The 16,834-nt window shown below is 35.2% G+C and overlaps 1 protein-coding gene across 2 annotated transcripts in view; it reads right to left on the bottom strand.

Annotated features, from left to right (window-relative positions):
* CFAP299 (cilia and flagella associated protein 299) overlaps window positions 1-16,834 on the bottom strand; it is a 744,166-nt gene that overhangs the window by 439,067 nt on the left and 288,265 nt on the right. For both annotated transcript variants that reach the window (XM_066386151.1, XM_066386150.1), the window contains exon 3: window positions 960-1,050. In XM_066386151.1, coding sequence (XP_066242248.1) covers window positions 960-1,050 — 91 coding nt within the window. The remainder of the gene's footprint in view (window positions 1-959; window positions 1,051-16,834) is intronic.

Here is a 16,834-nt window from a genome sequence, read left to right as displayed (position 1 = left end):
TAAATCTCACTCAGCCCACTTCCTTCAAGAAACTTTCTGTAATTTCAAATGCAGGTTAATTCTATTCAATTACATTGTCAAGGTATGATTTTTTTTTTAATTTGTAAAGGACATCAACAATTTGGTCTGTATGTAAAATTTCCATGGGGTTCTGCTAGTGAGAAAAATTCCAACATTTTATTGAGAATAATTTTGGTAAAAATAGACATCCTTTCATATTTTTTTTTCTGTTGCTCCAAAAATTCCATCATGCTACCACAATTACATTTCTGTAACTCACCTACTATAATTTCAGTATGAAACTGTATTTTGTCTTGGAACATTTTAAGACTCACAGAAGACTTTTATCACTAATATTATACTAACAAAGAGTAAAAGTAAATACGTATTCCAAATAATGTTAGCAACTTGACATATTTGAAACTATAGCACACATTTTAATAATTTAAGAGCATGTTCTTCTCCCTGGATGATTCAAAATCACATCTCTCATGATGGTTTCTATCATGTCTCGCAAGGTATGAGTGCAGGGTAGACTCTAGGGCTAGCTTGTAGTAGTACCATGAAATCAGGTAGGTAGGGGCACAACATGGGAACGATTGGATGATGTAACTTGGAGAAGACTATTAAAAGGTTGAGTCAAAAAGAAGTAGGAAGTTTCCATAAAGGACTAGCACAGAGTTGGGGATGACAACCAGTCTGCCAAATTTTGGCACTGTCTCTGCAATAGATGTATAGAATCTACCTTTTTTCACCATTTGGTGGCTTCTATGGATATAAATTAGAATATAACATTTCTACATATATTTCTATAATATATAAATAATAAAAGCCATATTATATTCCTCATGAATTACTCTTAGGGGCAGATATTAAAAGTTATATTATTAACTAACTATATTTATATACTAATTATGCCTTCAGTATACATTTTTAGTTGTTGGTTGAAATGTACTCACGCTCACTTTTCCATTGCGATTGTCTTCTTCTCTCACTGCCAGAGCCTTCAGAAAATTATCCTGCAGGTCTTTACTGGCACTTGTCAATGTCCTATAAAAAGCAGATCATCAGCTATAATATATTAGGATAAGAAATATATTTAGAACACTCTTGGGCCAACAATTATGCTTCTTTATTCCAAATGAAAACTTTCCTATAACACTAAAATCATATATATACACTTTATACACAATCTTTATAAATCATTCATAATTAATATAATCTACTAGATCCCTCAATTCACTTTCATAAAGTTAGAGTCTTCATTTACAAATAATTGGAATTGAGTCTACAAATAATATATATATATGCTCATATCAGTACTCATACCAGATACAGTTAATTTCATTTACATGCCCCTTTTATGGTCTTATCACACCATGAAAATTAAATATATTGACACTCCTCACTACCCATGATAATTTTAAATTTACTACAATTTTAAGTACAGTTTATTTTCTTAATATAAGAAAATTAAAATACCAGACACCTAAGTCAATTCAGTTACTGAAACAAATTATTATGTTTAGCTCTATAACTAGAGATAATCAAGGTAAAAAGGAAACTAGGTTGAGTTGGCCCTGGCTGGTTAACTCAGCTGTAGAGCATCAGCCTAGCATATGGAAGTCCCAGTTTCAATTCCTGGCCCGGGCACTCAGGAGAAGTGACCATCTGCTTCTTCACCCCTCCCCTTTCCCCTTCTCTTTCTCTCTCCCTCTCCCCTGCCCGCAGCCATGGCTCAAATGGTTTGAGCAATTTGGCCCCAGGCACTGAGAATGAATCCATGGCCTTGCCTCAGGCGCTGAAATAACTCTGTTGCTGAGCAATGGAGCAGCAGCCCCAGATGGGCAGAGCATCACCCTGTAGGGGGCTTGCCGGGTGGATCCTGGTCAGGTTGCATGTGGGAGTCTGTCTCTCTGCCTCCTTGCCTCCCTGCCTCTCACTTAATAAAAAAAAAAAAAAAAAGAAAGAAAAGAAAAAAAAAAAACTGGGTCGAGTTACCTCTGTCATATAAAAGAAAGCCTTAAGAATTAAAAAAAAAAAAAAAGACTTTCACTGGAAGAAAATTTTAAAAGAAATTTATCACAAAAATCTCAATCAAGCAGTACTGAACCACATATTAAAGAGGAAGTCTAAGAGTTGTTTGCAAGTAACACTCTGTATATGGTAATTTCCTATATATTCAACAAACATTTTTATTATTGCCTACTATATGCTGGGGACTATGTCAGGCACAAAGACAAATGAGATATAAATTCATAATTCCTGCTCTCCAGTTGCCTCTGGTCTCATGAAGGTGAAGAGATACATAAACATTATAATGTCATACCATGTGGTAATTGTAATAGAAATAAATATAGATGAATATCAGAGGAGCTATTGAGAGACATATACTATCTAGTCAAGCAAAAGTCACTTCAGCCTTAAAGTAACTATTGAACTAAATGTTAAAAGATGAGACAGGAATAAGCAGCGTGGGGTGGGGAGGGAGGTGACAGAGAAGGAGGTATCAGTAACTACGAAGGAATGAAAGAGTAAAGGTATCATACTGCAGAGCACTTCGAGTAATTGCAAAGCAGTCAGAAAGTAAGCACAGGAAGTGAAGGGGGGACCAGAAAATATTAATATATTAATAAAAGCTAACAGTTTTAATGACATACTGTTGTAAGTATTTAGTTAAGGCCACACCGTTGGTAGGAGCATAATTTGTATTCTAACCTAGGCTGTCTGGTCCTAGAACTCATTCTCATATCCACTAGGACATGCTGCCCTTCCACAAGGGCCTATATGTTCCTCTAAGGAGCTGGAGCCTTGTCTTCCAGAAGATGCTGAACCGTGAATTTTATGCAAGGAAATACAAATATCAAGTTTGTGTTTTAGAAAGAACAATCAGTAGCTATGAGCAATGCAGCCTGGAGGACAGCCACACTGGAGGGATTAATCAGGGGGCTACTACAAAGCCTTACCAAGCGGTGATGTAGTCCTGATTTAAAGCAGTGGTGGTAAGGATAGGAAGAAATTAGACATGAAACATTTTTAAAATCTAAAATGGACCCGGTCCATTTTTTAAAATCTAAAATGGACCCGGTCATTTCTATTTATTTCATAAAAAGAAATGTCTATCAGGTTTCATTAATTTAATATAGATATATGCAATATATAACCTATCAATTATTTCATTGATCTAGAAAAGCAACACTATAAATTAATCATGACTTGTCAGGTTTTGCTTTCCTAGTTCTTTGTGCCTTGGTTTGGTATTAATACCAACTAATAAGCCAAACATTTGAATACACATAAAAAATAACCAAAAGTTAGAACCAATGGAGAGAATCAGATATTTGAGAAGCTTCTCCATTCACTGTTCTGTCCAAGTGTGAGTCTTTCATTTTACAATATATCTATGCACTGTTCTGATATAAAATCTCTAAAATATCAAATTTATCTTGTCAGTTGCTGCCCCCCGCCCAAAACATGTATTGTTTCTTCATTGCTCATAGGATAATTGTATCTCTTGGTTAGTTTCTGTTTTTGTAAATTTTTATTGAATTTATTGGGTGACATTAATTACTAAAATTATAGAGGTTTCAGCTGTAGAAATCTATATCATCTGTATATTGCATTGTATGTTCACCACCCCAAGTCAAGTCTCCTTCTATCACCATTTATCCCAGTTACCTCCTTCTACTCACTCCCTCTTTCCCTCTGGTAATCCCCATATTTTTTTCTAGGAGGGTTTTTGTTTTGACTTGTTTTGTTTTTGCTTAATCCCTTTGCCTCCTCCCCTCTTATGGTCTACATTTAAAACCAGAATCAGTTAGAAATTCTCTGTGAAGTTTGAACAGAGAATTCATTTTACAAGTGTATCAATGTTTTACGAGTGGTTAGGTTATGCTATAGTAACAAATGGCCCAGATCTCAATGGTTTTTGGCTAAAAAGGCATATTTCTTAATAATGCTATGAATCAATAGCAAATTAACTGTGGCTCTTAACCTTGGAAGAATGAACAGAGAAGATGGTGAAAAAGACTTTATCTGAAACATCTTTGATTATTGTGCGGAGAGAAAAGAGAACACGACCACAGATTGGCTCTTAGAGCATCTGCTTATAATAGAAACATGTCACTTCCAATCAAATTTTATTGCCCAAAGCAAGTGCCACGAACAAGCCTAAAATCAATGGGAAGGGAAAGTGTGATCTTGCCCTTAAAAAGAGTAGCAAATATCTGTACACTTTAGCCTATGTACCCCTTGCTTAAAAGTAAGCTAAACAAACAAGAGCAATAAAGAACACACTTTTTGAGTGAAACTTAAAAGTTTAGAAAATGTGTTAAACAATTTGGTTTATTGCAATATAACCAAATAAACATCTGTGTGATAATAAAGAGGACTAATATTAGCCCCCCAAACACAACAATTCCCCCACAGACCCACAAAACCTTCTAAAGTTATGGTTGAGGGGATGAAATACATTTTGGAATGAGGTTTTCTGTGAGAGTGGTAGACACCTGTTATTTTTGCCTTTCAACATGTTTCCTCTTTTATTGGTAACAGAACTTATTTTTATTTGGGCAATGGTCCCTCCTATATTCTATAACTTAGAACAGTCACTCAAGATAACTCCTTACTCACAACTCCTAGCCCCTAAACCTCAGCCAATGAATGTGCCTCAAACTTGATCAATGTCACTTCATCTCATGAGAATATACAGCATAAACACAGAGACCCAGGATAAAAAGCAGCTGCAGTTATAGTGACTGCCCTTAATTCCTACTACAGAGCCTCATCACTCAACTTTTTCTTCATATCTATGCTAATCAGTGCCCCTCCAGTAAATTCTCATTTTTGATCCAGTTCATTAGAATTGGCCTCTACTGCTCACAAATAAAACCTATATAACTGATGCAGTGGCTATCCAGCTAAGATACACCAGAGTTCCTAAAGTTTTCCATATAGTAAGTCGACTCCTCACTCCCCCACCTCTCCAAACACACTTTGTTTATTGTAAATCTTTAGAACATTAAGAAAATTAAAGTCCATTTGATCACCAACTGCAATCCAAAAACACCAAAGGTAACCATCTTTGCACACATCTTTCAGTGTTCTATAGTTTTTGTGTATCTTTGTGTACCCATAAACACATGTATAGCATCATTTGGTTCTTCATTTTATTACATAATTTATAGCTTACTGTTTTATTGCATTGTTGTTATTGTTCCTGGGAATAGTTTATGAGAGGAAGATCATTACCCCCAGTGATATCAGACATGAAAAGCCAAAAGACTAGATTTCTAGGTACATTCACTAATAGGGAAGGAACTCCTAATATTCTGTCAGGCCAGGTTCTCTTACTAAGGCTGAGGTTTTTCGGCAATATCTGGCCAAATAGAAAGAGGAAGTAATGGCAGTAAAATTTCTGCTGCCTCTCTAGTACGGCAGACACTGTTTTCCTTTCTTCCATGAAAATGGAAGTCCCAGTGTTTACCTGGGTATGTAGATTTCTGGAATAAAGACTACATTTTCTAGCCTCTCTTGCAGCTATTTATGTCTGTCTATATAATGAAGTTTTCCACAATGGCATCCTAGAAAAAAAATTATGTGTAACTTATAGGAAGTGTACTTAAAGAGGGAAGGGTACCCTTTTTCCTATAGTTGGAATGCAATATAGAACTTCTGTTCCAGCTGCCACCTGGGCTTAAATTAGAGGCCACTATTATAGAGAAAAAAAAGGAAGGAGCAATGTCCCTGACACCTAAGAGCAGCAACCCAGCCTTGATTGACACCATAAGCATTTCTGGAATACAAGACTGAAAAGAGTTTATATTTTGTTTCTGCCACTATCACTTGGAGGTGTTTTTTATTTTTTTTTTTGGTTTTTCTGTTTTGTTTTGTGTTTTGTTTTTTTTTGGTAAACCTAATCTAAATAGATACATTCACCATTTGCTTATCCTTCCGAAAAAAAGATGTTGTGGAATTGGCTTGGTAATTAAAGTGGACTTTAACCATATCTGTAACATTGTAAGTATTCCCCAAGAGACTGTATTACTTATATAATTAAAATAAATTGTTTTTAAAAATTATAAAGTTAAGCACTTTAAATGAAAACATAGAATAATAGAAATTAAAACTGAATCATAGATGGGACATCAGTCTTTAAATTCTATTTATTTACCAACTCACCACATTTTTCTAAACCTTGTTCTCATGATGGGTAAAATAATCTCTAAGCCCCTAGCAGCTGTGAACTTTGAGATTGGAAATAATGATGTTCTATCATTAATTACCAAACATATTTATTTATAATCAATCTAAGAAATGTGACCACTAAACTGACAATACATTAAGATCATACTGTTCCTCTCTTACTACTATTCAAGTCTTACATATACAGACTTACATTATTTCTTATAACATCTATAAGGAAGATAAAAAAGTATTTTGTTATAGAAATTGGGAACAAAAAGGATAGTTTACAACCCCTAAATTATTTGCAGCAGAGTAAAAAGTTATATATATAATCAATTATACCACACTACATCTGAGAACCTGTAACTTCTCAGCAAGGGGAAATATTAGAAAAGAAAGTTAATGTAGAGTGTGTGGTTAGGAATTCTTAAATCTTAACATGCAATACTCTTACTTAACTAGATTTATTTAACAGTGACCTGAGAAACCTTGCCTAAATAAATATTACAAGAGAGTTACTTCCTCAAGAAATGAAGTAGGTCTGTTACAAAATCTTAGGGTTATAAGTTTTATAAAGGCAAATACTCCAGCTTTGTTGTTTACACTTCACTAATTTCAAAATGGGTAAAAGTTATATGGATGAGTTAGTTTTTACCAACCTGTTTAATAATTAGCTAACCATGTTTATGTAATCCTACATGAGTGGCTTTAAATATAGTTTTTAAACCTCAATAATTGGGCTACTGAATTTATGATTTAATAATGTTGTTTGTGTCCCATACATATTTTCCTTACCAGACTAACATTTAAAGAGAAGGATTTAAAATGATCACACTCTGAGATGAAAAAAATTTGAAAAACTGTTAAAATAGAAACAATTATCAAGTTTTTTTAACAGCTCACTTATTTTAAAGATAATAAAGTCAATAAATATTTATGACATTAATCACCTTAGTACTTTAACTGTAGAATTGGGAGTGTACTAATAGGTCATCTGATAAGCAATTTCTGAAGAATCACTAAATCAAATATGAGATTATATCTATTTTAATAGCAATACTATTTTTATCTCTTTAGAAGTCTACATACTAGTTTCTATAGTACACTTTGAATTCATTTCAATTATCCTCAAATCAAGCCCTAAAGGTATGTTTATTTTTACTTTAGTTATTATAATGATCAGCTGGAATTTAGTTTTTAACCTAGATTTCATCATTTCCAAAGCCTTATTCTACTGTCGTGAAGCCTCATAATATATCAGAACATCAGAAAATATATAAATATTTTCATACTGTGAAGCAATAAGAATGCACCTGAGAGAAGAAACATGATCGCAGGTCGGGGTATGCAACCGTCACCTTAGAATTGCCCCTGGGAGTTACCGAAGTCTGGTTTTGAGACCTCCATGGAAGGCTAACCAGCCATAATCATCAGGCCAGTGGACTAGAATTCTGACCCACTGGTCTCTTCAGAGTTCATGTTGATTCCTTTTCAAGCCAGTGAACTCTGATGTAACCTACATTTTATATTTCTAGAATTTACATTCTATCATTCTATTTATTTATTTTTTTATTAATTTTAGAGAGGAGAGGGAGAGACAGAGAGAGAGAGAGGAGAGACAGAGAGAGAGAAGGGGGGGAGGAGCTGGAATGGAAGCTTCAACTCCCATATGTGGCTTGACCAGGCAAGCCCAGGGTTTCAAACCGGTGACCTCAGCATTTCCAGGTCGACGCTTTATCCACTGCGCCACCACAGGTCAGGCTACATTCTATTTATTAGCAGTTGTTTGAATATAAAAATTCAACCTCTCTGCACCTCAGTCACTTTAAAGTGAAGTTTTTTATTTACTCAGTTTGGAAAACTTTAGTGAAGAGTAAAGTAAAAAATAGTGAATAAAATTTATTATAAAAACTCTATAATGTTATCTTCTTATAAAACAAGCACACATCAATGAAAAACCAATTTTCAGATAGAAATGGCTTTATTTCCTATAATAACTTTACTGACAAAAAATTATATGTATCTGTATTTATTTGGTCTCAAATAACAAAAATTTGATTTTTTAGAGGCCAAATTGGGAAATTACCAACTTGAAAACAATATAGTTTTATATAAAACAATGTATGGACTTTTACACGATTTATTTCAGTCGTAAATATGGAATGTATGTTCTTACAGTACTTTTGATTTTGGACACCTGACATTGTCAGAGAGAGATGATCTTGTACATTTTTTTCAGGACAACACAATACCTTTTTGCTTTGTCCTATAACATAAATTAGAATGAAAACTATATTACTTTTTCCAAAGTAAAATTTTTTATAAATATCTCTGACACTGGTAGAATCTTCATATTTCTTTTCTTAATGTATTATTACATATTTTCTCTATATTAGTCAGCTCCAGCTGCCATTAAAAAAAATACCATAGATTGTATGGCTTTAAACAACAAACATTTTTCTCACAGTCTGGAGATGGAGTCCAAAGTCAGGGTACCAGCATGGTCTCTTTCTAGCAAGAGCTCTCTTCCTGATCTGCAGATGGTTGCCTTCTCACTGTATCCTCACAAGGCAGAGAGAGGACAAGAACAAACCCTCTGGTGCCTCTTCTTGTAAGGCACAAAGTCTGTTGTGAGAGCTCCATCATCATAATCTCATCTAAACAAAATCACATACCAAAGGTTCATCTCTAAGTACCATCACCCTGGGGGGGTAAGAGTTTCAACATATGAATTTGGTAGGGGGTGGGCCATAATTCCATCTGTTCCTCCCTTCAGAACTCATTTCCCACATTTTATTTTTCTTGCCATATTTTGTCTTGCTTGCCTTATTTATTACCTCTTTTATACAACTTGGAACAATTTCAAGTTTTGTTTTATTATGTGGAGTAAGTTAGCAAGTTTTCACCTCTTGAGATCTGCTAGATTAAGTTATTGAAGTCTGTTATTTGTTTCTCTCCAGCTGACATTAGCAAGGTGCAAATGATTTCAAGCCAGATGACCTAAAGGCCCAAATGACACCATGCGGAGTTTGCCTCAGACAACATGAAGAAACCTTCATGTTCTTTAGGCTTGGACCTCATTTTCATTATATTCTCTTATATTTATATGAATATACAACTGTTTATCCTTTATATTATTATAGACCTCAGAGATGTTTCTCATCTGGGTCTATTACAAACATGCTGCTAGAATTTCCAGTACATGTATCCTCAGCAAAGATTTCTCTAAGATATGCAGCTAGGAATGGAATGGCTGTGTTATAGAACATTTGTAATTTCAAATTTACAAAATAATGCCAACTTGTTTTCAAAATGGTTGAGCCAATTTACACCCCACTACCAGAGCATGAAAATTCCTTTTGTTCCACATCATGTCTAACTATTTCATTGTTAGAACTTCTTAATATTTAGAAACTCAGCATATTTGTACTAATCTCTCAACATGCTTTTAAGTTGCAGTTCCAATTATTTTTTTTATGTACACACTTTTTATATCTGAATTGTATGTCCTCTGAAAGCTACGTGAATGCTAGAAATTGTATAGAAGGAAAATAGTCACCAGGGAACAATTTCAAGTCCTTTCCTTTGAGCATAAATTCAGTAGGAGAATCCACCTTTAATATCTGAAGGATTATTTTTTAAAGATCTAAGAGGGGAAATAGTGGAGGTAAATCTAATGTGTGTGTGTGTTTTTTTAGTCTACTTTCTCTTGTAAGTTATTCTTGGTGGCCATTCTTTAAAAAAAAAAAAAGATATGATTGAAACAATGTTCCTTGGGGATCAGGTCAGTCAGGATTACATTTAGAGAGATTTGTGGTTCAGAAAACTTTACACTACATACTGTGATTTCCACAGAATTTCCAGGAGGTCATCAATTTATATTCCAATAACTTTCAGAAAAAAAAGACTACATGAGAAATGAGGTTCATTAATTGGTAGGAAAGAATGAGAATCAAATTTCCATTGGAAGATCAATGGCACCACTCTCTCCCACTCTCTCCTATGTGAAAGAATGTTTAAATAATCAAATGTTCAGTAAAGCTATCAGCATCTATGGGAAAAAACTTGAACTGTCAGAAGCGCACAGAAGAAAACTGAGACGTGCTAACATGCACACTAGACAGCTGTTTCTTTTCTTTTTCAACTTTGAAAGAAACCCAAGTGGGAGTCCTGAAAACCATGGTATCTTACATCAATCACATTCTACTCCCCGTGGATGAAAATTTGTGCTTTTCTTTGAGAGGACAAAATGGGTTGGCTTCTGTGTGAGAAAGTGTCTCTGACCTAAATTTTTTGTACATTTGGCATATATCTCTAGTTGATTCTTAAATATTGTAGGTTAAGATGTTCTCACACTTTGAAGAAGGTGGAAAGGTTGCTTAGAGAAAATAAATGTTCTGAATCCCTAAATGTGTTTGATTTTATTCTGAAACACACATTAAAATGTAACTTTATTTTTACTCTCTTCTGGGATGCAGCTAAATCTTTTATCTGATTTGAAATATACTTCCTGATATTCTTGTTATATTTACACAGTGCAAGCCAATGAGAACATAAAAAGCAAGGCAAGTAATCCCTGATTTGACGTGCTCGCCTCCCAACTACTCTCTGTCTGTGGGAATGAGCCTTACAGCTTCACGGAATGCTGAGGTTGGTCATACATAGCACCCTGAGCAGATGAGACTTTAGGAAGGTGGAGATTACAAGGCTCGACATCTTTATGCTATATCCACCTAGTCTCTGTGTGTGTATCTGTAGTTAATCATTTTTGAAAAATTCTGGATAAGGAGGAAGATAATTTGATACAATGAAATTCCAGGGAGCAACTCCTCAGCAGAACAAAGCAGTCAAAGCAGAAGTGCACCGCGTTTCTCAGGAACTCTACAAGGCAGCGGGGACTGTCATGCATTGGGGAAAATAGGCACTTGAGTGCTTAGAGCAGAAGAGTATACAGACGAGGGAAGGGAGAAAGAGGAATGTTATTAGCATGGGAACTGGGGAAGAAAGATTACTGAAGAAGTCTGTTTTAAATGGCCCTTGAACCGAAGTTAGCCAATAAAGAGATATGCCTCCCAGAAATGGATCCATCTTAAAATTCCTGCCATACTCAGTCATTAGGGGAAAGAAGTCTATGGGAGGTGTGGCCTGGGTACAAGTGCAGAACAAGTTTCAGAGAGGATCTGATGGGGCCCTCACTTAATTATGAGAGATACATTCTCCTGAAAACCGGCCACGAACCAGCACAACTAGTAATTCCAGGCCCTGAGGGAGAACGATGCGGAATGAAGAAAATGAAGAGAAATAGGATGGGATCAGTAGGTCTCTGCAAGCTGATGACAAAAACAGAGCGCACTCTTCACCCCTAACCCTGCTTTATTTATAAGGCAGAGATTGTCATTAGCAAATCAGTGATATCTCTGATCACATTTCCAAGAACACCGAAGAATTCTCCCAAGTGCTGAAAACCCCCACCATACAGAACATCTTAACTTCACGAACCAAAGAACTGCCTCCAGTCTTTCCAAGGGACATGGAAGATAGGACAAGTCCAACAATCCAGCATCACAGCTAACATGGAGGTGTGGAGAAAAACAGCCTTTAGCAACTTCAAAGCAAGTGAGGTAGAGGGTTGGGCAGACTGTCAGCTTACTGCCAGTCCCCCACACTCTGTCCCCCAAAAATCTAAACTGCAAAGACCCTGTTGGCTTGTGGTCCCCAACAACAACAACAAGTCTCCCTTCATCCAAAAGAAAAATGCTGAAGTTCAAAAACACCGACAAAATAAGTTAATTGCTTTCTCACAAATAGAGCCTCAAAATAAAATCCTCGATATTATCACCAACAATACATTTACTGGAAATACTTTAAGACATTTGCAGATCTTCTTTTCTTAAGGTATATCCTACTAGGGGTGTATATTCAGGTTACCATGTTTTAAAATCACTACACTTGGAAAAGTGTCCTTCTTTATAGATATGATACCAGCTAGATTCACAATTAGGTTCATTTGTTAATTTTATTCCAATTTTTAATGTATTTAAAATCTTTCTTTATAATTATATAAAATATTCATAGGATTCGTAAATCAAATCTGCAATATAGGAATTTAAAGAATTCTAGATTGCATCTCCCCCAGATCTTTTTACCCTATTCTATTTCCACCCTTCTATATAAGACAATTTTTTAAAAAAGGATTAGCCTTATATTGCTTTTCTAACTATTAAGCATATCCACCTATCCTAAATCTAGCTAGCTAACAATGTATTTACTAGCATAAATAGTAGCATCCTAAACACATTTATTCCAACCTTGCCTTTTCACTTAGCATTACATTCGGGGAATTATGCCATAGTAGAAATAGACATTTTCACTATTGTGTTGCACAGGACTATATGGTAGGTATTTATCATAGTTTAGTCACTTAGCTACTGATGGTCATTTGGGTTGTTCCTTGATATTTGCTATTGCAAATATTGCTTCAGTTCTAATAAATGAACAGGTCATTTAACTTTTTGCTTATATATTTTTGGAATAAAATCTTAAATGCAAAATTCCTTGTCAAAGAGTGCAGGAATACTTTATTTGTTAAATATTATCAAATTTCCCTTCAATGGGTTTGAGTTATTTTGCGATCCTACATACAGTTTATAAGAGTACCAGTGTCTGCACAGCTGTACCAACAAAGTGATGTTGCAATACTTTTATATTTTTGATCTTATAGGTGAGAAACTATATCTTTGTATACCTTTTATATTTATTGTTTATAAACAAAAGTGAACATATTTTCATATGTTTAAACTATTTTCATTTTTTGGGAACTATATGTTGATACCTTATTTTATTTTTTATTTTGATGATTAAATTAAAAGGGTGACATGGGCAAACATCTCCACAGCATTTGGACAATCTATTATGTTGTACACCCATCACCCAAAGTCTAATCATCCTCGGTCACCTTATATTTGTCCCTCTTTATGCCTCTCCCATCTCCCCTTTACCCCTTCCCCTGGTAACCATTGCACTCTTATCTATGTCCATGAGTCCTCATTTTGTATCCCACCTATGTATGGAATTATACATTTTTTAGCTTTTTCTGATTTACTTATTTCACTCAGTATAATGTTATCAAGGTCATCCATGTTGTCATAAATGATACTATGTCATCATTTCTTATGGCTGAGTAGTATTCCATAGTATATATGTACCACATCTTCTTTATCCAATCCTCTATTGAAGGGCACTTTGGTTGTTTCCATGTTGGCCACTGTGAACAATGCTGCAATGAACATGAAGGTGCATATGTCTTTACATACCAATGTTTTCGAGTTTTAGGGGTATATACCCAGTAGAGGGATTGCTGGGTCATATGGTAGTTCTCAAATTTTTTAGAAACCACCATACTTTCTTCCATAATGGTTGTACTACTTTACATTCCCACCAACAGTGAATGAGGGTTCCTTTTATTCCATAGCCTCTCCAACTCTTATTACCTGTCTTGTTGATAATAGCTAATCTAACAGGTATAAGGTGGTGATATCTCATTTTAAAATAGCATTGCTGGCCTCTCTCTTTTCTATTATCTTCTTTAAATGTAAAGAATTTTAGCTTTTCTCTGATCTAGAGAAGTGATACAAGTTGCAAATATTTTTTCCCAGATTTTCATTAGTCATTATATTGGGCTTATAATGCATTTTACCAAGAAAATATTTTATTTTTATGTTATTAAAATGATCAATTTTTCCCTTAGTAACTATGAATTTTGAATCACAAATTGTAAACTAATTCAATCTAGAACATGGTTCTTTTTTCTTGAACATTTATCTCTCTAATTTTTTGGAATTACCTTAATGTACTATATGATAAATTGATCCATTTTTTTTTTTTTTACAGAGACAGAGAGTCAGAGAGAGGGACAGATAGGGACAGACAGACAGGAAGGGAGAGAGATGAGAAGCATCAATTCTTTGTTGTGACACCTTGGTTGTTACTTGATTGCTTTCTCATATGTGCCTTAACCAGGAGATTATAGGAGAGTGAGTGACTCCTCGCTCAAGCCAGCAACCTTTGGCTCAAGCCAGCAACTCTGCAATTAAGCTAGTGAGCCATACTTTGGCAGGATAAGCCTGCATTCAAGCTGGCGATCTTGGGGTTTCAAACCTGTGTCCTCTGCATCCCAGTCCAATGCTCTATCCACTGCACCACCACCTGGTCAGGCTAAATTGATTCAATTTTAACTTTTTCTATTTGGCTATTCAGTTATCCCAACAGCAATTATTTAAAACTCCATCTTTGTTTTTTACACTGATTTGAGGAGTTGTCTTTGTAATTCTTCATAGTGGATTTCCATATACACTTGAGCCTATTTCTGTTCTCTGTTTTGTGTCACTGCTTTGTTTGTTCATGCATCAGTACCACTCTATCTTGATTATACAAGTTACATGTTTTAACATCTGGTAAAATTAGCTCTTCTTATTGTTATTCTTTTTTAGGATTTTTTGTGTGTGTGTGAGGAGTCTTGTTTGCTTTTACCAAATAACTATTATAATTAAATAGTCTAGTTTCAAAAACTGATCGTCATTTATCAAGATTGCTTTAAATTTCTAAATGTCAGATCTGTGTGTCTAAAGATGATTGCAACAGTATCTCCCATTTCACCTGTTATTTTGTAAAGTGAGCTTTGCTGTCTTTCTTAAAAGGAGGAATCTACTCCTCTCTTTGACTTATATAATACGGCAGAAGTGGCATTAAAGGGTGACATTTAAAAAGCCTGAATGCATCTGACTGGGCGGTGGTGCAGTGGATAGAGCGTCAGACTGGGATGCGGAAGGATCCAGGTTCGAGACCCCGAGGTCGCCAGCTTGAGCAAGGTCTCATCTGGTTTGAGCAAAAAGCTCACCAGTTTGAGCCCAAGGTCTCTGGCTCGAGCAAGGGGTTACTCAGTCTGCTGAAGGCCTGCGGGACCGTATGAGAAAGCAATCAATAAACAATTAAGGTGTTGCAATGCGCAATGAAAAACTAATGATTGATGCTTCTCATCTCTCCTTCCCTGTCTCTGACTCTCACTCTCTGTCTCTGTAAAATAAAAACAAATAAAAAAATAAGTAAAAAGCCTGAATGCTTCCACTTTTCTACTTTGAGGAAGCCACCCACCACGCTGGAGCTGCAACGATCCTGAATCTGTTGTGTTATATGGAAGCCCATACTGGCTACACGGAAAGTTCTCACAAAGAGAGGTGGTTGCTTGGCCAGCCCCCAGTTGTTTAATCCACCCCAACTAAAAGGATATGTAACTGAAGAAGCCATACTGGATATTCCAGTCATAACAGACACCACAGAAAACAGAACTTATCCCCACCAAGACTTGTTCACATTGCAAAATGATGAGCAAATAAACAAATTATTACTATTGTTTTTAACCACCTAGTTTTAGGGTGGTTTGATTTGTAAGCATACATAAAATAATCAAAATGGCAATCATCAAGAGTTGTCTCCTTAGTGATATTTATATGACAGATTATATTGTTTCTTGCCTCCCTCTATGGAATCACCCTTGTATTCCTAGAATGAACTACAATGTATCATGATGTATTATTTTTAATGCATTGTTGGATTTTATTTAAGATTTTTGCATCATATTCATGAGCCAGTTTGTCATACCTCTTTTTAGATATAAGCTTTATAAGATTTGTGAATCAATGTTCAACACTTCATAAAATGAATTTGGAGGCTTCCCTTCTTTTTCAATGTTCTGAAATAGTCTAAGCATCATGTAAGACTGTCTAATATATTTAAAATGTTTGGTAGAATTCTTGTGACATCATCTGTGCCTGTAAATCTTTTTGTTGCAGCTTTTTAACTACTCTGAATTAAGAGTTAACCTCAGCTGGTGTTGATCCAGGCCTGCCTAAGAGAAGGACCACTAATGCATTTGCACAGCACTGTTTTCTTTGGAACTACAAAATGAACATAAATATGAAATCTTGTGTCTGCTCTCTCTGCTAGGTAGGAATGCACAGGATTGAGGGAGCCTTAAATTTAAATGTAGGTCTTGGCTAGAATGGTGTAAAGACTGGCCTAAAGCGAGAGGTGCAGCTTCTCTGGATCACGGTGAGGCACACCTATCGGCCCCTGTGCATGTGGTGTACTTGACTCAGGGCTGGGTCTTTCAGAGAGAGAAACATGCTTCACTTGTCTTATCTCCACTCCTAAATTTTCTACTAAGCTAACTCAATACAGTATTAGATTAAAACCTTGAGTTTCATGAGTCTGATCACTAAACTTAACTCACAAAAACTGTCATACTGTGTGCATCACATACTATATTTTTATCTGTAATAATTTATCTGTTTAGATAGATCATCTCTACTGCGGCCAATTTTGGTTAGTAGTGTTTGTCTAGAAAATTTATCTATTTCATTTATTGTTTACAAATTTGTTTTCATAGTGTTCAGTAAAGTAGTCGCTACTGGATGTTTTTTAAAACTTCTATGTTAATAGTTATACCACCCTAGTCATTTCTCATTTTGCATATTTGTAATTTCTTCCTTTCATCTTAATTGGGTTGTTAGCTATTGGTTGAACTCTTTTCTTAATTTTTTTCTTCAAAGAACCAGCATTTGGATTTATTTGTTATTCTACGCTTTTCTTA

Source organism: Saccopteryx leptura, chromosome 5 (genome assembly GCF_036850995.1).
Source record: "Saccopteryx leptura isolate mSacLep1 chromosome 5, mSacLep1_pri_phased_curated, whole genome shotgun sequence".
In the NCBI taxonomy this organism is placed as follows: Eukaryota; Metazoa; Chordata; class Mammalia; order Chiroptera; family Emballonuridae; genus Saccopteryx; species Saccopteryx leptura.
The sequence above is the reverse complement of the archived record's forward strand: the minus strand, read 5'-3'. Positions and strand labels throughout refer to the sequence as shown.